Source organism: Apteryx rowi, unplaced genomic scaffold (assembly GCF_003343035.1).
Source record: "Apteryx rowi isolate R43461 unplaced genomic scaffold, aptRow1 scaffold_2, whole genome shotgun sequence".
Classification (NCBI taxonomy): Eukaryota; Metazoa; Chordata; class Aves; order Apterygiformes; family Apterygidae; genus Apteryx; species Apteryx rowi.
The window spans coordinates 9,675,986-9,695,392 of record NW_020448307.1 but is presented as its reverse complement, the minus strand read 5'-3'; the positions used below and the strand labels follow the sequence as shown (position 1 = coordinate 9,695,392).

At 44.7% G+C, this 19,407-nt stretch overlaps 1 protein-coding gene across 14 annotated transcripts in view; it reads right to left on the bottom strand.

Annotated features, from left to right (window-relative positions):
- The window catches only part of UIMC1 (ubiquitin interaction motif containing 1), a 37,065-nt gene extending 19,368 nt beyond the window's left edge, over nucleotides 1–17,697 (bottom strand). For 4 of the 14 annotated variants that reach the window (XM_026063097.1, XM_026063100.1, XM_026063098.1 and 1 more), the window contains exons 1-5: nucleotides 17,634–17,655; nucleotides 16,440–16,597; nucleotides 9,207–9,297; nucleotides 3,427–3,551; nucleotides 1,932–3,095 (exon numbers count right to left, since the gene is read on the bottom strand). In XM_026063097.1, coding sequence (XP_025918882.1) covers nucleotides 1,932–3,095; nucleotides 3,427–3,551; nucleotides 9,207–9,297; nucleotides 16,440–16,589 — 1,530 coding nt within the window. In that variant the 5' untranslated portion in view covers nucleotides 16,590–16,597; nucleotides 17,634–17,655. Of the gene's footprint in view, nucleotides 1–1,931; nucleotides 3,096–3,426; nucleotides 3,552–9,070; nucleotides 9,124–9,206; nucleotides 9,298–11,633; nucleotides 11,814–13,029; nucleotides 13,111–13,220; nucleotides 13,838–16,439; nucleotides 16,598–17,633 lie in introns of those variants that run through there. The other 10 variants (XM_026063092.1, XM_026063095.1, XR_003253035.1 and 7 more) reach the window with 10 other exon arrangements.
- Nucleotides 17,698–19,407: the final 1,710 nt, after the last annotated feature.

Sequence of the window (19,407 nt, the reverse complement as noted above, 5' to 3'; positions counted from 1 at the left end):
CGATTCCCACCAGCCGTGCAGCCCCCACGGCAGCGGGGAAGCCCTGGGGCAGCGCAGGCAGCAGTGGCCTCTGAGCAGTGCAGCACACCAGGGACGGGACTGCTCTGGGTCCTCCTTCATCACTGCTGGTGGAATTGTACTTGATAGAGAAAAGAAATTGAGAYGAGGCACAAGCAAACATCAAACATATCGATCTTGAAAGTAAATCACCTGCACTGGCCTCAGCAGGCGACTGCAAAGAGAGGCAAAAGGAGAAGGGAACAACCTCTTAAGCTAAAASTGATAAGGCAGATGAAGGGATATTTAGAAATTGTTTTCTCTCAAGTAAATAAAAGACTCGTAGAATTTTGCCTGGGGTTGAAATTTTAAGTTTGCTTTCCCCCCCTTTCTTGTTTTTTCATCTTAAAATATCAGAAAGGTTAAATCTACAATTCTGTGGCTCTTCTAGAGAGCTCCTGTGGTCAGGATGAGTATATGCAGGTTCCCACTCAGCACCACTAAAACCTCTTTTCTCCCCAAGAATTAATTARGTATTAGCGTTAAATGGATATCAACAAAAAATACCCCACATTTTTCAATAATGATTAAAAGTTCTTGCCCCTCCCAGGTGCTGCAGCTTTCCTAGAGTTTTAGCYTACACCTTCACAGATCAGCAGTCACCCCAATCTTCCAGAATAAAGAAACCTCAATTTCCGAAGGAAAAGAYACAGAGAAAAAAAGCAGTTTGCATTAAGAACCTTTCAGGTCTTTTGTATCTATTCTAAAGAAATGAAAAAGGGCTTAAGTCCATTTCTTTCCTCTGCAGGTCACCTCTAAGGCTTGTTTAAATCTATACCTGCTAAACCCAACCCAAGCACTGTCATGAAAAGTCACATTTCAGCACAGGCTGCTCTGCACTTTTTCTGCAACCAGAAAATGCAGACATGACGTTTTTCCTAAGTGTTCAATATTACAAGACAGAATATAAATATCACAAAACAAGTTAAGTATCTTTCTAACACCAGGGTAAATGATCAAATACACTTGAAAACAGGAACAACAGAGCTGAGGCTTCAGTCACAGAGAAGATAAAGTTATACAACGATCCGGTAGTGAAGTCATTATGAAAAATGAGGGTTGGAAAAGGCTGACACAAACCTAAAATACAGCAGTAATAAATACTTCATCTGACTAGCAATCTGTTTAAACTTAGCAGTGACAGAAAGCTGCCTTCCGCTCCAACAAGAGAACCCTGACAGAGACAGAGGCTGACACCTAGCGTCTACCAAACCCAACAAGCAAGTGCGGAGAGAGGGTGCCCAACCACCAGAACAAGGACASTGAGGGCTGCTGTGATGACAGATCACCTCTGGACAGGCAGAACACACGTGCAAGCATGCAGAGCCTCTCAGCTACAGCCGGAGGAACAAGGGGAGAAAGAGCACATGCAAGGGTGAAGCACGTTCAAACACAAATGACCGTGTAGATGCAAAAGGAAAGATGCACTGCAAGCACAAAAGCCACGTTTCTGTCTGCAAAAGCTACAGCTAAGCACAGCACAAAGGAAAACGGAGAGCTCCCCACAAGGCCCCAGGTTCCCCTAAACTGCTTTGTAGGGCCTGCCAGTGGTCAGCATTCTCTCAGAGCTTGCTGTCCTGAYGTACTGCCATATACCCCTCAGAGAAAAAGTGTCAGCTGGAAATCGTCTCAGTGGTGCATTAATGGACAACTGCCAGGCTGCACTGTGGTCACTACCATTTGTGAGCTGGATCCCAGCCTGTAGACTTTTCCTCTCCCTTTCACAGTAAGCTGCATGGCTAGGGCAGGAAGTCCTTAAATTTAAGAGAAACGTTCRTCAGCAATACCTGCTTTGCAGAAGGAACTGAACCCTAAAATGGAAGGAAAGCATGACTCATCCCTGCTCAAACTCTGATCTGTGGTCAAGCTCTTACCTGGCAGTAGCTGGTGGTTGGTTCATCATCGGAGGCAGAGTTCTTCTCCTCTTCCATGTTCTGCCCTGGACTCTCCTCTGCCTCCCTCCTCTTTGAAGGGAGGAGCCAGGTGATGCTCTCTGATTCCTTCTGCACTTCTGAGTCTCCATCTTCTGTATCATCACCAACCCCGTTCTCCCTACTTATCTGATCTCCTTTCCCAAGCTCATTTTGGCTCAGGGAAGAAGAGCTGGGCACAACTGGGTTACCAAACTCCTTCTTATGCAATAGCTGCCTCTGAGCCTGCTTCAGGCTCTTCTGGTAAACCTCCAGCTGACACAAGATGACTTTGGTGTACTGGTTGGGGTCCACCCCTTTGGGGCAGAACGGAATGCCCCAGTAATAGTGCACTGTGTCTCTCGCCTCCTCCTTGCTTCTGCTCTCCTCTGGCACATTGAGCATGCAAAGCTCTGGGGCACTGTCGGGTTCCTCGTTCTGTTCTGCTTGCTCTGTGGAAACACAGACTTTGGTGCCATGCCCGGACTGCCAGGTGTGTTTGSTGCTTGCCCCTCCACAGCTCCTCCCAGGACTGTCACACTGTTCCACAGTCCAGGTCTTCCAGAGTGTGGCTGAGCTCCCAGCACCAGCTTCTCCCACAGAAGGACCAGTGCCAGGCAGGGGTTGCTCTTTTCCTTCGTGGTCCGCTGCTTTTGAAGGGCTGCAGGGGCTTGTGAACAGTCTCCGAGGCGTCAGTCGCCAGGAGCCTGAAGCAATCCTGCCAAAGGTGGGACTCAAAGAGATGAGGTCCTCTCCAAGAGCGCTGGGTAACATGTTACTAGAATCACTTTTTGCTGGTGAAAAAGGCTTTTCACTTGACCTTGTTAAAGGCTGGCCCTTCCCCTGAGACACGATTATGCTGGATACTAGTGAGCTTTCAACGATTTCCTGGCTTAACCTCCTCAACACTACAAGGGGACTCCGGGCGACATCCATCTGTCCATTCCCATCAGCTCTTGCACTCTGTGAGCGGGAGCTGCACTCAGAGCGAGGGGTGTCAGAGCAAACCGCCAGACCTCCCAGGATCTCAGAGCCTTCTTGCTCAGTGGGGTGGTTTTGGCCTGGTCTGTCCACTGCTTCTGCAGGCAACTCAGGCGTTGCGTCAGAGGAATCTGAGGGCTGACAGCTCTGAAAAACAGAAGGTTGATTCTCTATCAGCAGAGCGTAGCAAGGACATTCCCAGCATACAGGCAGCTGCAACTTGGACTGCTGGAACCTGGGCACTGTCCCCCCACAGATCAAAATTGTGCACCCTAAATTAGAGGACAGCCTCGGTTAGACTTCACATGCCTCGTTAGGAATGATATAAAACAACTCTCTGTGACTGTTCTATCTCCAGCCTGTGCCAGAAATAGCTAGGCCCCCAGTAAAATCTTCTTTTGTGCAATATGGCAAAGCAGCCACAGAAAGCAATGTTTCTGAAGAACCCTAGTAAGCCTCTTCACAGAAGCACACTTACATTAAGGCTCTCAGCAATGGCCTTCCTCAAGAGCTCCTCCTCTTCCTCTTCCTGACAGTTCACTTGTCTGGCTTCTTGCTCACTCATTTTCAGGGCCAGAGCAAACTGTTCCTCTTCAGTCATCTCTACAGTAGAAAGAAAGGATAATGTCAAGTCACAGCTGCAGGTGTACGTAAACACCCAACATTTATCCAACTTCTGAGAGAGATGCCCAAAGAGCCCCACCTCCCCAGGATGAGCACAGGGCAAAATAACCAGATCTCAGCTTTCCTTAAAAGGTACTACCAAGTTGGAGCAGGCAACACTAAATGAAAATAGTACATCTGTGCAGAGCTGAATCACTGAACACAAATCAGTTAATTCAGTTAGGGTTTCTATAGCAATCTAAACTCTGAATCCTTAGGTGTATTAACRACCATGGGACATCTTACCACCCTCATCCAACAACATATGCTATAGCTACAGACAGCATGTTCAAAGACAGAGGAGAAAAAGGTAGATTTCCAAAGTATGYGTGTTTTTGCATGGGATAGACTCAGAAGCAAGGCAGGATAAAGAGYAGACCTTCTCTAATATACTTCATTACTAGCCAAATAGCATGTTCCATTGCCTTCTGACATAAATATACTTGCAATACCTCAGAGACCTAACCAAGAGCAAAAGAGCTACATGTTATTCACCCCAAGCCGCAGGTGTAAACCTTTGCAGAGGATAATGTTACTTGCTCGGTGGTACCATGAAGGATCTTTCACATGCATACCTCCCCCTTCTGCTCACATCACTACTCCACTGTATCACTGAGCCATTCAGGCACGGGAAAAGGCTTCTTAGAGTTGTAAGTACTATTTCAGCAGAAAATTTCTTCCTGAAAAAATTCCTCACTCAGAGCAATCTAGAAGTTGAGACTGGCTATTTAGAAACAAAGCAGTTAGTTACTTTGGAAACACCTGTTTACTTAGATTCAGTCCAACATTTTCACTATTCTTAAAATATACAATGCCTGCAGAACAGAGTGCAGCTTGGAAAACAACTGAGCAGCTCTCCCAGGAGCTGCAAAATACATCTTCACACTCGCAACAAACTGACAGATTTCCTTCAAAACCCCCTCACTCCTTCAGGCAGAATCGTGCACACGCCATCTCATGCATGAACCAAAAGGCTTGCTTTCTGATGGGTTAGGCAAGCTTTAAAAGACGGGAACTGAACAGAAAGGCTGCCCAAGCACGAAACATGCCTTCACCACAGCCAGTTTCAAGACAGAAGTTTCCCTGGGTAAAGCTGCATTCAGAAGTTACAGGCTCCCATTTTCTAACCCATCCTCTTCCTACCAGCTGCCACCAAAATACAGCAGCACAGCCTCCCTCGAAGAAGCCTGGTATTGCACTGGTCTTAGCAAAGACTGTGCATTACAGCACGACTGCATTGAGGCATCTACACAGCAGCAGGCTTTCGTTTGCCCTTCCCCCAGCTTGCTGCTAATGTCAGGTTGATTTTTTCCCTGCTGAGGCAGGATTTGAGCATTTTTGACTGTTCTGAATACCAGCAGTAGATTCCCTTACACGTCCTACCAGATCAGCACTTAGTTTTTGGTTTTTTTTCCTGGGAAATTTCTTTAAAAATCAAGAAAGAGGTTGAAGTGAAGGCAGACTGCAGTACACTCAGGACTCATGGGGATCTTTTGTCCTTGGACAAAGTCACTCTATAATGTTACAGCCAGAAGGGACTAGAGAAAAAAAAAAATGTCCTTTTAATGGAAAACACTACAATCTGGTACATGAGGAAGGCTCCCTGTCCCCCAAAACAGCAGTAATACTCAGCACTTCCATAATACCCAGCACCTCCCAAGCACTCAGTGAGTACGTGCTGACTTGTTTCCCTGCCCAGACCATCACAGCAGGGAAAATTAGGCCAGACCCTGCAAACTTTGACACGTGCAAGAAAAGTGGTGCATGCGATCACTCCCCCCCTGAACACAAGACTTCCCACGTGCTTAAATTAAAACAGGGGCTTAAGTGTTCACCAATTCAGGCTATCAACATTCATGAAGCTTAATATAAAGAAACATTTTCTGGCGAGTTACTAGTGTACATTTTGTTTTCTTCTCCCTCCCTGGCACAGCAATTTCCCCTCTAGGGACAGGGAATGTGCCAGACAACTGCTGCCTCTGGCAAAGAAACCAGAGACAAACAAAATGCACTTAGTTCACATTCCAACTGAGTAGGTGCTCTGGTGATGGGGAAATCTTGAGTTTAAATCCACCTGGAATTATGGTGGGAAGAGCAAGTAGCAGCTCTGGTCTCGCACCTTCCAAGAGAGCTGACCTGCTTTAAGCTGAGGAGTCTGGAGCTGACTAGCTGGCGGTACGCTGTGCTTCACATCTCATCATTTCTCTGCAGCGCGTGCAGAGACTCGCATTTTGCTAAACTTGATGTTGATTACATTGGTCATAATTTATGATGATTAGAAATTCTGAGTATTGTGTTAGCCTCCGACTGATGTGTACAAATTTGAGAACTCCGAGGAGCTAGCACAGAAAGCATGTTTATGGGGCAAGCCGTGTTTCAGGAGCGTCCCAGCTGGGCAGTGGGTTACTCGGGCTTTCAGAGAAACAACCCTTCTCCTTCCAGACAGAAAAGACTGTTATGCTCACACACATCTTAACTCTTTCTAGGTGGATGTCTCTGCTGTCTGGTGCAAGAAGTAGGGATAGCACTATTATTCCAAGCTGGGAATTCTGTATTTCACATTTCAAAATCCATTAATGACACATCCATCTCAATGCAATACGAAATCCAGCACAGAACGTCTTCTGGGACCAGTCCCATCCAAGAAACACACAGAAGGGAAGGAGGGGTCAGGAAAAAACTGTTTTGAAGGCATTACAGCTCTAAACAAATTAAACCATTTCAGAGCCTTTTAAAATGCTAATATGGCAATTTGCTAAGCGATTTATGTTCCATTTTGACGTTTGCAAAGTGAATTAGATGCAAAACCCCACCAGTTGTAGTTCTAACACTTACTAATAAGAGATTTACTCAAAAATAATGGAAATGCAGGATCTCAGTATTTCCACATATCCAAAGTGCAATTACAGTAAAAACATTCAAATGTGCTTTAAAGTACTGACTTCATCCAGAAAAAAAGAGGGAGACTTCTTTAGGTTTTTTGTATTTCCATTTATCCTGTCAGGATGAAACGTCATAGATATATTTTAGTTATGGCTTTAGGTTAAAATGAATAAAACCACAACAAAGCAAAAATGGGAGGATATGCTTTATAACCAGAGCCTGCAAATATCTGCAATTTTCCAGTTTTGAGGAGAAAGAACTTACTCTACCCAGGAGCATCAAATCTTTACAGAAGACCAATTTGCCTTGCAATTCAAGGAATATATTTAAAGACACTGAGAAAAAATAATTACTACTTCAAATCTCACTTTGCCTAAAAGCAAACACCAAAAGTCTAATTATAGTTTCCAATAAACGAGGGAGCAGACCCATCACATGTGCTTAATAAACAGGTGACCGCTCTCTAACAGAGAACACTATCTGGCATCCAAATGTACCGACACCTTTCGTTCCAGCGCAGGTTCTGATGAATGATAAAGCTCTGCCACGAACGTCAGCGTTCCCCGAGCAAGGCTGCGCGCCCCAGCCTGGCACCACGACCCAGCCCACGGAGCAGGTTGTGTGCTGCAGTGCTCCTTGGCGGCAAGGGGGGGAGAACAGGTGAGAAGGGCAGCCCATCCAAGCAGGAATCCCACTGCAGTCTATATCCCCGTTAGGGAAAGGAGGTGACTCTGAGCTATCTGGCCCGCAACAGGAACAGCCAGTGAAAAAAACCACTCCCGGTCCCTCTCCTACCCGTACGCTGCTCCAAGCCCCAGGCCCGGGGGCAAGGTGCGAGTGAGACCGGACATTTCAACGCACTCGGAACCAACTGCTGGCCAGATACCCCCAACCTATTGCTTCAAGGACACAGAGACACCCACAGAAAAAAGGGCAGCATTTGCCCTAGGAAGAGAAAAATTATTATCAAGAATTTCAGCATCTAGAAATGCAGCAAAACTCCCCTGTTGTACAACAGCTAGAGAGCTGGCAGCGTCTCGTGCAGATTTTCTGGAGCACCCAGAGCACCTTTCTCACAACACCAGCTGCTTAAACCAGTCACACTCAAAGATGCAACGAGGACATCCAACTGCAGCAATATGGCATTCTTAGCACTGTACCTTTGGTCACATTTTAATGGTACCTCTGAGGATTTTTAGGGGTATTATTTTGTTTATCTAAAAAAAACCAAACAAACCAAGCAAACAAAAACACTCGTCCCCTGCTTCTGACTTTGTTATCTTACTTGTTTGACACAGGATGTGCACAGTGGATTTCAACTCCCACAAAGAGCCAGGCTGTTTCATGCTATGGCCTTAGGCCTCTATTAAAAACAATTTAATTCACACAAGCCCTCTGAGGACAGACATGCCCAACTGCTGCTGCTTGCGGAGCACCAGAGTGCTCCATTTTGTTCAATGATTGCTTTGGGTTTTGCAGTAGACAAACGTCCTCCAATTTTAAAATATTCTGAATTTAACATGCTAGATGGACTGCTGCCTTACAAAGTATAAGAACACGAGAGCTGATCCACTGGGTCAGAGCAATGGACCGTTTGGCTAAGCAACTGTAGCAAAAACTGAAGCTATATAGGGAGTGCACACAAGCTGGCACTTTCGGTGGTCCCTTCCGCTTGTATACCCACAGCTTTCAGAACTGCTGTATGAGGGGTGTTAGAGGGAATATGCCAGCCTGTTCTCTTTAGCATCTGTTTATAGACTTGTTGTCCATGGATGTGTTTAATCCATCATTAAAGCTGCTGATACCAACCCCTCTGCAACCTCCTGTGGTAAAAAGTTCCAGGAGTTCACTAGGTGCTGTGTAAAGATTTACCTTCTTTTATCTGTTTTAAACCTATCTCCTGCTATTTCCACTGAGTGCATCCTAATTCTGACTTTGTAGGAGCTGTTAAACAACAGCTCTGTGTTCAACTTATGTACTGCCTTCCTGACGTGAACTTTGATTCCATCCCTCTCAGCCTTCTCTTCTCCTAAATGAAGAGTCCCAGGCTTTTCAGTCTCTCCTCATAATGCCGCTGCTCCATCCCCTTAATGATTTTACCTGTCTTTCTCTGGATATCCTGTAACTCCACTATGTCCTTGAGATGCAGAGACCAGAACTGCATACAATGTGTGATGTGGGCACACCTACATTTTATATAACAGCAAAATGACACGTAACAGATCTCTTGCTCTTAACACCCTTCCTGATGATGCCCAACATCGCTGGCTTTTCTGGCTGCCCTGTGCTGTGAGCGAATGATTTCAGAGAACCGTCAACTGCAACTGAAATCTTTCCTGAGCTGTGACTGCTGGGTCAGAGCATCATGAGGTTTCAGGGAAAGACAGCAGCAGAGGGGCCTGAACGGGAAAGCACTTTGTGACCGACAATGCCTTCAGACCAGCTTCAACTAGTCTTGAAGCCTGAGGAGGGACAGACACCCCCACACACCTATTTTAGAAGTGCACCAGTTTGTGCACATGCAGCCCTGGGAGCAAACAAGCAACGGTCTGCCTATTCAGGAAGGCAAATTTTACCATTGAGGAGGGTCTTCTCTGAGTTGTACATCTCAAGCTCCATCACAGCCTTTCTGCAAGGGAAATAATGTCTAACACAAACAGTGGAAGCTGCTCAGGACCAGTCTGCTTCCCCAACCCCACACTTGAGACCTACGTGCAATTTTTCTTTTAGCAGCAAACTTTGTTCTATCCAGCTGCTGTTTTGTTCTTTTCTTTTGCAATCCACTCTCCTCCTTTGACTCCTGCTGCAATGGAAAAAAAAAAAAAAAAAAGTGAGTGCACACAATATGTAAAAAATACTACCAGCCTCCTCCCCCCTGCCACTCTGATACAAACATTGGTTCAAGAACAAGCCTCCATTTGTGTGAAATTTGAATTTCAAACATAATTCAAGCACATTCTGTAACTATTAAAAGCTGTGTGATAAGCATAATGAGCAACAAGAKTTACAGACTGACATAAACATAGAAGTAGGAGAGACAATAGACTTCATGCCAGTCACCACCAGGCACTGCACCTGCTGCCCATGATTTTAGAGAGGATTTGTTTGGCCTTGCTAAAACACTGGTATTTGCAAGCATTCAAAACAGAAAAACAACACCTTTTTGTAACAAAACATCTCACACCTGTAAGCCAGGACTGTTTCCTTTCATACAGCTTCTAGTACTCTGCCCACACAATTTTAAGGGCCCAAAACTAGAATTCTTCTAGCCGTTCTTTGAGCACCCAGGCTAACGCATCTCGAGGGCAGGAGGGCCAGCTGCACTAACTTCTRGTGCTATTCTCATTGTACTGCCCTGAGTATTGCCACAATTGTTTAATTTTTGATGCTTGAATACTTCAGATATTTGTAGTCATGTGGCCTCCTGGAATATTACTCACAAAAACAACCTAAGACCATGTTACTTTAAGCACACTGACTTCAACGAGAATGGTCGCAGGCTTAATTGGCACACATTTCTGCAAGTCGCTGTCCTAATGCCTTAAGTGAGGGCGTACACATTAACAAAGGCTGGCACTGGACTCCTTCCAATTTGTCTTTCTAAATCAGGTAGGATCAGAATCAAAAACAGTGTTTCAGGGAAAGACACCCACACCCAGCTAGGAAGGGACTTCATATGACTCTGTCTGCAGTTGTACTTGAGGTTTTTGCAGTCCCATGAGACCCATGGCAAACCGGCTACGTGCTCGTGCCTTACAGCACCTTCAGCCCCTCTGCGCCAAAAGGCAGCCTTCAAGGTGGTGCATGTGGTTTGGACTATTTTAATGCAAATCATTACACAGCATATTTACAAATGTAATCTATTTTTTTCTGTTCGTTGCCCATGCGTCTTAATCTATGTAGTCCTTTGGACTGCATCTCTATGCYGAGTTTTGTTCAAGACTATTCAAGTGCTATCTGTAGACTTTATTAATGTATATATACCACTTGCTCCCTCTTACAGATCATTAATGAGGATGTTAAAACACACACAGCCCTAATATTGATCTTCTTGGCCTCAGCCTTAGATCTCCCCAGAATGAGCCTCTCTGTTGTTCATCACAAGCCTTTGCTGACAGTCTCTTACAGGATTTCAATCCAGGAATGTTACTATCGAGACCAAATTGAATTATTTATCCAACTAAGATTTTGCAAGACATGCTATTAAGTGCTTTTCTGAAACCCTAATACATTACACCTTTTACATCCCCTAATGCATACTTCACTCCTCTCTTCTACTGATTTAAGAATCTGCTCACAATAAGGAAGCAATCATGCTTAGCAAGTCGTTCTCGCCCCCCCACACTCACGCTCACTCCTAAGGGGTTTTTCCTTTGGTTGATTCCTTCCCTTCTCCAACCAACCTGGTTTTAGTGCCCCATTTCTAAGAGCTGCCCCTTTGTCTCCAAAAGACTGTTTCACAGCCAGATTCTCACTTGCTAGAAGATAGATGCTACCAACTTCTGAGCATGTCTAGCTCAAGCTCAGCAGTTAAAATCCCCTCTCTCCCAAGGCACCTCGCCCCCTCCACAGTTTTCCATAATGCCGTTGGCTCTCCTCTACCAAATCGCTTACCACTTACTAACCTGCAAATTGCCCTGACATGGTTTGCACTGGCATCCCCCATGCTGACCCTGTGGGTGGCTCACACATAAGGAAGTGGGGAAGAGTCTGTGGGATCACATCCAGATCTTGTTAGAATTACACACTGGAGGATGTTATGCAAAAGCTCTCCCACTAAATGCTGTCCAACAGTGCTAAACAGTGCTACTCCTGCTTAAGACGGGGCAATTTAATCCTAGCAGGCTCTGTAAATCCCCAGTTCTTCTCTGTAGGCATCAATCTTCCCCTTACCACTCTTGCACTTGCCGGAAGGTCAACCCTGACACTCATCTGCAGCTCTCTTCCAGGGCACTGATGTGATTTATGAGCACACCAAACTTTCCATGGCTACCAACGTTTGGTTTGTATACAGAGACACACATTTACAATAAGCAGTACAAGACAGTACGGGGCTCAGACTCCTCCGGGGCTTTGGGCTAATGGCAAGCCTGGGTCCCGGGAGAACTGCCTGGTCTCCTTGCTCAGTGGAGTACATACCTCTGTTCCCCATGCTGGGTCCTGAAGAATGTCGACRTTTACACCAGTTCCAGGAGCAAAATTATTGCAGGACACGTGCTGTATGAACCTCATACATTTGAGAAAGATGTTTAAATTGCTTAGCAGCATTCTACTGAACAGCTACAGTACAGGGAACTGCTGAAGCAAATCCAATTAATCCTGATGGGCCAAAATATACACACACATCTCAATTCCAAGAATTCTTAAATCTTCTTTATTTTTAAAACCAGAAAATAAAACACACCTTTTAATTAGGATTTATGGCTGTTTGTACCTCTGCTGGGAGACAGCCCCGCAGGCCCCAGAGTGCTCTGCATAAATGCAGGCATGGATGGTAGTAACAGAAGGGGCCAAGAAAATTCAGAGAAGACAACGGGGCTTGCTCTATCTGACCCAACCTTTTAATGCTCATCTGTCTACAAGGATAATAGGAACTCAGGGGGCCACTCAACCAACTGCCTTTCTAATAAGATCACTAGTCCAAAAATAATCTTAATCAATTAAAATATTCCCAAATTGCAACCAATGCTCTTAGTTACAAGGTCATCTCCAACACACAACTTCCAGGGGAAAACAATTATTATAGCTGAGGCGAGGTGGGAACTGCGCACCTCTGCTCAGTGCCAGCCTGGATAGTGTCTCTCCTCCGTTGTCATCAATTTAAAGCATAAAGGCCAGAAGGAATCCAAATTTTCTTTCTCTGTGTCATGCTCTGCAGTTTAATTTATGATGCTCTCCTATGAGCAATTTCACTGTCAACATTGTACACAGATCAAGAAAAAGACAGGTTTCCAAAGTTCTTTACACATTCAGTGGAAGGCAGCCACTATTCTTCCTCCTTTTTTAACCTGCTGGGTTGCGACAGACAGCAGAAAAGCAAACTCCCATTTTAAAAACACTTTGGCACATACTTACAGGACCTGTCAGCAGAAAATATACAACTCTACTCACTTCTAAAAGCCCATAAACTGAATCTAGTAGCCACTCTCCCACATGCAGCTCCCTTGAATCCACATTATAAATGACAAAAACCAGCTTCTACTGACTCAGGAAAGGAAAGGCTACAAAAGAATGTCTCCATAGCTAACAGCACAGACTGCAAAGTCAAAAGGTCTGGTTAATTTTACTGTTCAACAGCAGTTGGGACCATCTAACAATAGGGCACAGCCAAACAACACACGTCCTGCATGGGAAATGCGCAGATGAAAACGAGACTAAATTATTTTTAAAAGCCAATTAGATGTTGGAAGTGCCACATTTTGGCTCTAGCCAAGGCTGCTGCTGAAATTAATATCACACCCTACTTTATTAGTCTCTGACTTCAGTTCAGAATTTGTTTCAGCTCTGCTCTGTCTTTCAGCTCATTAGAACAAACCTCCTGGAAGTGCAGACTTGAACAATGAGACACAGCAGAGCTCATGCCAGACTTGTAGTTTCAGACCCACGGGAGGGAGCCCTGTGTGGAAAGAAAGGGCTTTTACTGGGCTGTCAGGAGGCTGGTTCAGACCCACTCTGACTTCCAATGAGAGAACGCAGCAGAGCCGAGAAGCCTCCTCAACAGCGTACCTGAGACAGCGTTTTTCCCTGGGGACCAGAGGCACTGGTTCCCTTGGTACTACAGCAGAGACAGGAAGCCAGAGGGGACAGCGGGGTGCTGCAGTGATATTCTCATACGGTTCTGGTTCACAAGAAGATGGGCAGCAGTATAACATGGGCGCTACTATCCTAGCTGTGATGCTTTCAGCACAGTCATCTCTATAGCAAGACCTTCACTGGAGAGAGGGCCATCAGGCTGTGTCTGGTCCCAAGATGAAATGCCCACTGTCACATCTGACAGAGAATAGGACAGGGCAGGGGCCAATTATTACAGCCAATGCCTGAAAATGCTTCCCTTTTTCTACTAAGACCAATATGGTCTTATCTGAAACATCTATAAACTTAATGTTATTTACCCAGACACTAAGTACCTCCAAACACAGGAATATTCAAGCAAAGAGATCCACATCTAAAGGAAGACAGGCACTGGATGCCATGCAGAAGTAGATGGCACTGTCACCCTGGAGTCTCGTCATGSACCCCAAGGGCTGGCAGAATGATGAACAGAAGATCTGGCAGAAGGAGCCTGCAAGACTTCATGCAAACTCTATAAGTGGAAGCAGGTATCCTCTTGGTTCCCAAAGGATCTAAGAGAAATGGGTTAAATCACCTTTGTGTGACCCTTCTGCAAGTTCCCCCAGCAGATTAGCAGTCTTTTAGGATCAACTGCATTGAAGGCTGCAGATCAGTCAAATATTTTAGCACYACTATTTGGCCTCTAGCCATGTTCAATGTTCTTGCTTGACCAGACCTCCTGCTGGGTGAAAATCATGTTTCAGACACGGCTTCAGAAAATCTTGGCGGCCAAAGTGTCTTTATCAGCGCCCCAATTCAAGCAGGAGCATCAGGAGATAAGCCAGTATTTGTTTGAAGAAAGCTTTCCTTGGCACTACCTGGAATATTGCGTATTTGAGGGCAAGTGAATGACTTACCTTTCTTCTGGCATTCCCTGAAAGATTCAAACAGTCAAGGGAGACAGTAACCATTTTATTCATTCATCACGTCTGTGTTTTCAGAGACCCTGTCTGCACACGGCGAAGGTCATCTCCTCTTGCTTCCACAGAGCCAGAGAGACTATTCTTAATTCGTCTGACCCTACTCAAAAAAGGGACACATTCCCTGAAACCAGGATTAGATATAACAGAGATCAGAAATCCCCATGTCCAGAAAAATTCCTTCTGATGCAGCTCCGCAAATGCCACAGCATAGACATGAGCAAAGAAAAAAAATTTGGCAAAATAACATGGATGAGCTTGATAATTCAGCATGACTGAAAAATTCCTGGGAGAGGCAGTCTGCCAAAGATCATCAAAAGTGAGAAGCTGGAGGCTTTCCAGGTGCAGCTGCTACAAGATCTGCTGGTCTGGAAGCAGAACTAGGGACTTGTTCTATAGATACCTGCCAAGAGACTGCCAAGGAAGAAAGCCATTGAATCAGTGATGCCCAAATTGTCCTTGTAGCTTTTGATTCATAAGAAACCATGTCCTAACAGATGCAAGATTAATCGAGAATGTATTGTTCTCCAAAATTGCTATTGATCTGAGATTCTCACACCTCTTCTTGAACACATAACAAGGTCTTACTAGAGCAAGAACAACAGTTACAAGGTCTGAGATTGAAATTCAACTTGATGCACACGGAAAAGCTGAGACAGTTACAGAAGCCAGACAGTTATTTTTTGAGATCCCATGTAAATCAAATTTTTGGTTGTTTTTTCCAGAAAATAACACTGCAAGAGACTGTGGCTCTGGATCTGGAAGCTGATGACTCACAGAAAGAAAGAGACTGAACTGAATAAATCCACTTATTCAACTGACTGAACTGTTGTCACTTAAACAGAACCTAATTGGCTCTTTAACGGCCTCTCTGAGCATATCCTTTTCTGTAATATGACCGATTATGCCACCAGAATTTATTGTTTATAGACAAACTTACAGAACAGTCAGGGAGCCTAACCTTTTTATAGATGTGTTTTAAGAGACGTTTGTTTCCTCTTTTTCAGATACGCGCACATTGAGATGAATAATTGTAGACAATAACAGGTCCTGATCTTTTATGTACTGCAGCATCTCTTATAACTGCTGATTTCTTTTTTCCTTATAGGTTTCACAATAAAGGCCAGCGATGCAGCAGACATCTGAAGTTAACTTAGCATATTGCAGAGCTAAGGGTTTAACCCCAATGAACTATTACTGCCATATGTTCCACTTCTTTCAGGGAATTTCCCAATGGGAAAGAACTCAGACAATGTGAAGAAAAAACATCCAATATCATTTGCCCTACAGCTTTTTACTGTTTATTTCTAGTGCTTTTCCCCTTCTCACATGATAATCCCCTTATTGTAGAGACTCATGCTCCAGATGTGGGAGCAAAGGGGACTTGATTTAAGATCTACAGCTTGAGAGTGAACTGAAATGCTTTTGAAAATGGTGGAATTACAAAAAGCAGCTTAGGATCCCAAATCACAGGCAAGACAGAGCAAAGCCTTAACAGCCATACGTAAAGAACTGATTCTAATAACTTCCTCTCATGTACCTCACTTTGGTTGAAGCCAGATTCTCAAGGCTCTGGATTTCCCTCCAAAAAGTAGCACCACCAGTGCAACAGTTACAGGCATTTCAATCTTTTAAGGTAAGGCTGACATAAGCTAATGCTAGGGATAAATGATCTGGGCCTGTAGGTCTTGGCCAAGCAAACTGACACTGCAGTTCACCTTTACACCCTATGGAAGTGCATTAAAACCTCAGATCTCCATAATTCAGGATCAGTTTATCAGACACCAGCTGTGTTCTGAACTACTTGCAAGCCTGTGTTCTGAATCATTTTCTTATCTATTTGCACATAATACAGAATCATGTTTCTGTGGTTTAGCTGGAAATCAATCAAATAAAAATTATGAAAAAAAGATTTGTAAAGGGATTGAGGAAAGGTTACTTTTAAATTACGTTTCAAATTCAGTACTGAGAGGATTTGGTTATCAAATCCCAGACTCATAACTCACCCTCACCAAGCACACCATTCATTTCCTAGTCAAATAGGATTTGATTCATCTCATATATAAGAAGAGGAACAGCACAATACACGCAGAGCGAAGTCTGACCCCAGCACACACAGTGTGGGATGCTCGGGCACTCTCCTGGAACAGCAAGGCCCTGCACAGATTCTGGACTCCACATTCTGACCACTGACCTCTCCATCGCTGTCAGATATAACAATAAATGCGTCCACAAAACTGCGCTTCTTCTTGGCATTGACTGCACCCCTCTTCTCTTCCTCCTCTTCCTCCCCATCCTGACCTCGAGAGTCAAGGCCCTCTGTGGGTTTCTTCTTCCTTGGCATCCTTCACTCTGAAATGAAGGGAAAAATTAAAAGCCGTTTGTTTCCTTCTGGTTTAGATTTCCCCTAACAGTCATCCTTTTTTACTATTTTTAGGCAAAATACTCCAGGCATTAGAACCTTATTATAAAGCGCGGTAGATTTAGTGTTACTGGGAGCCACACRTACAAGTCACCACTCGTCTAGTTAAGAATACTTTATTACAGCCGATTGTTAGAAAGGAGTTTCAGGGGAACAGCAGCGCAGACAAGAGGCACTCTGAGTGCCCTTGCTCCAAAGCAATGAGGCAATCTCCTCTCAACTTCTCCTGTTAAAGCTCATCAGCAAACTCGTCCAAACCTTCATTTCACAGCACGTCTCCCGCCCTCCATCATGGCCCCAAGCTTCCCCTCCTTGGTCCCACACTTTCACTGTCCTGATGCAAAACAAACCAGGATGCGGCAGTGAATCAAGCTAAAATTTGCAAGCAAGAACAAGACACCACAGCAGTAGAACCATTTGCCAGCTTTTATATTCAGTAAAACACGGGGGAAAGGCGTGTTTCTCAGAGGATGCTATTTTGCTCTCAGAACAGCAGCTCCATGGAAGGCTGCACAAGCCCTACAGGAACGGAAAACACAGACAACGGCAGTAGGTAGGCTGGAAACAAGAGCACAGGTTTATCTCATGGCTTGGATTTCTCAACGAGAAGCAGACTCCGCAAGTCCTCTGCACAGACATGCCTGAACCATTTGTATTAAAGAGGGCACTTGACAAGCAGGGAGGAACCTGCTGAGCGTTATTAGTGCAAGCCTGAGTGCTCTATGAACAGCACAACCGAGGGCAGGTGCCCACGCAATACAAGCTAGTACTTCAGTGGCTCCGTTCCTTGCCAGCCTCTAGACTGTTGGAGAGAGCTGCACAGCAAGCGTTAGCTGCTTTGATCAAAAAGGACTCAGACAAGAGGACCAGGAAGAGATCTCRGTGAATGAGAGCAGCAGGATGGCACACAAAGTTAAACCCCCATTTTCCTTCTCTGTTTGCCTTTCAGTTGAGCAAATGACTTACAACAACATCCAGTGCTTCTTGGACGGTGATCTAAAAGAGCCTGACAAAGCAGACTGAACATTATCAGCTCTGTTTCAGTCAGAAGTAAACATGTGCAGAGCGGTTAAGCAACAAGCCCATCGTTACACACCAGACACTGGCAGAGTTGGGAACGCGGTTCAAGYTGGCTGGTTCCCAGACCAGTGTCCTTCCACAGGACCACTCTGCCTTCCTTCAAGATCACTGAAATAGCTCAAACGTACTGCTTGAATCTAAACTAAGAATATAAGAGCAGATGCAACAAGGACCCTACATTACCCAATACAGAGACAGATCTTCTACTGTAACACCACAGAATTGCAGACAAACAGCAGCTATGTATAAAAATGCTAATAGGCAAGAACTTCAAAATCCACATTAGTACTAAGAACAGCAATGCACTCCCCATCTACAGGACGCAGCAAGGCAAGACTAAGGGAGGAATATATGCAGCCCCCCCAGATTATCTGCAGCCTTTGAAAACTCTCTTAACCTCTCTGCCTCCCTTTCCCTGCAAATACAKGCACACACATGCCTAGAGGAAAAAGATGATTACCCTGGTGAAAAATGATTTGTACTAGAGGTTTGCTGAGCACTGTGAAGCCAGAATATTGTACAAATTGCACGCGTAGCTTCATAAGTGATTGCAGCTATCACTGCAGAGTCCACAAATGTCTGTCTGTTTGGAAAGGGGAAATAAAAACAAGCGTGGCTTGTGGAAAAGCATTGGCTCTTGCAAAACAAAGTTGTTCTGCTCTAGCTGAGCTGAACTCAGCTCTTGTTGGAATATCCTTATTACACTTTCTCCATTTCTTATCTTTTGCTCCAAACAGCTTCTTTGCCCTCTGCCCTGAGAGATGAACGAAGCTTCATACCCAACTGCCAAGAACTGCCACCACAAGACGACTCTCTCTAGGTGGGGAATACTCTTTTATCAGAAGAAAAACACTTATGCAGACAGGCTTTTTGGCACGATGGCAAGGATGAGTACTGGAGAGGCCTGTGCTTCCAATACGCGAGTCTATGCAGGGTCACTCTATATTTGGAGAGACAGTCTGTAAACCTTTGCCACTCAAACAAAAGCAAACAGCAACAAGCAACTGCCTCACAGTCTTTTTTTTTAATYCATTCTGGTATCACCAGCTCCCCTCTGACTGCGCGATACATCTCTTGCCCGATACACTGTGCTAAATAAGAAATCATGGAGAAATATCAGCTGGAGTTATGATGAGTCACCTACCTCCAACATTTAAAGAAAATAAAAAAGATGTAAGAGATGTAACCACACAACTCCCACTATGCTTCTGAAAACGAAGGGACTTGTGGCAAAAAGAGTCTCTGCAAATGTAACTAAGGGAACAAGACAAGTAAGAGAGCACATGTAGCTGTGCTAGTCTGTGGGTATGAGTAGGAGAGCAGTAATAGCTTTTATTAGACAAACTGATGTAGCTGAGGGAGAAAAAACAAGTGTTAGAGCACACACACCCCTTCTTCAGGTAAGGAAGTTAAGTACAGAAACTGTATTTTGCTTTTAGCACTCTTGGAAAGGACAGTTATCTAAGGTGAAAATATCTGGTTTCAGGTTCAGTGAAAAAAGGCTAAAAATACCTTTGCAATGCAGCTCATGGACTAGTTTTCCAGTTATTCACTTTTCCCAACTTTGAATTCAAGAAAATTTCTTTGTAAATGCTCTGACAGCAAAGGTGACCTCCTGACAAGGGAACTCACGCATGCCACATTTTTCCAGTCGCATTTT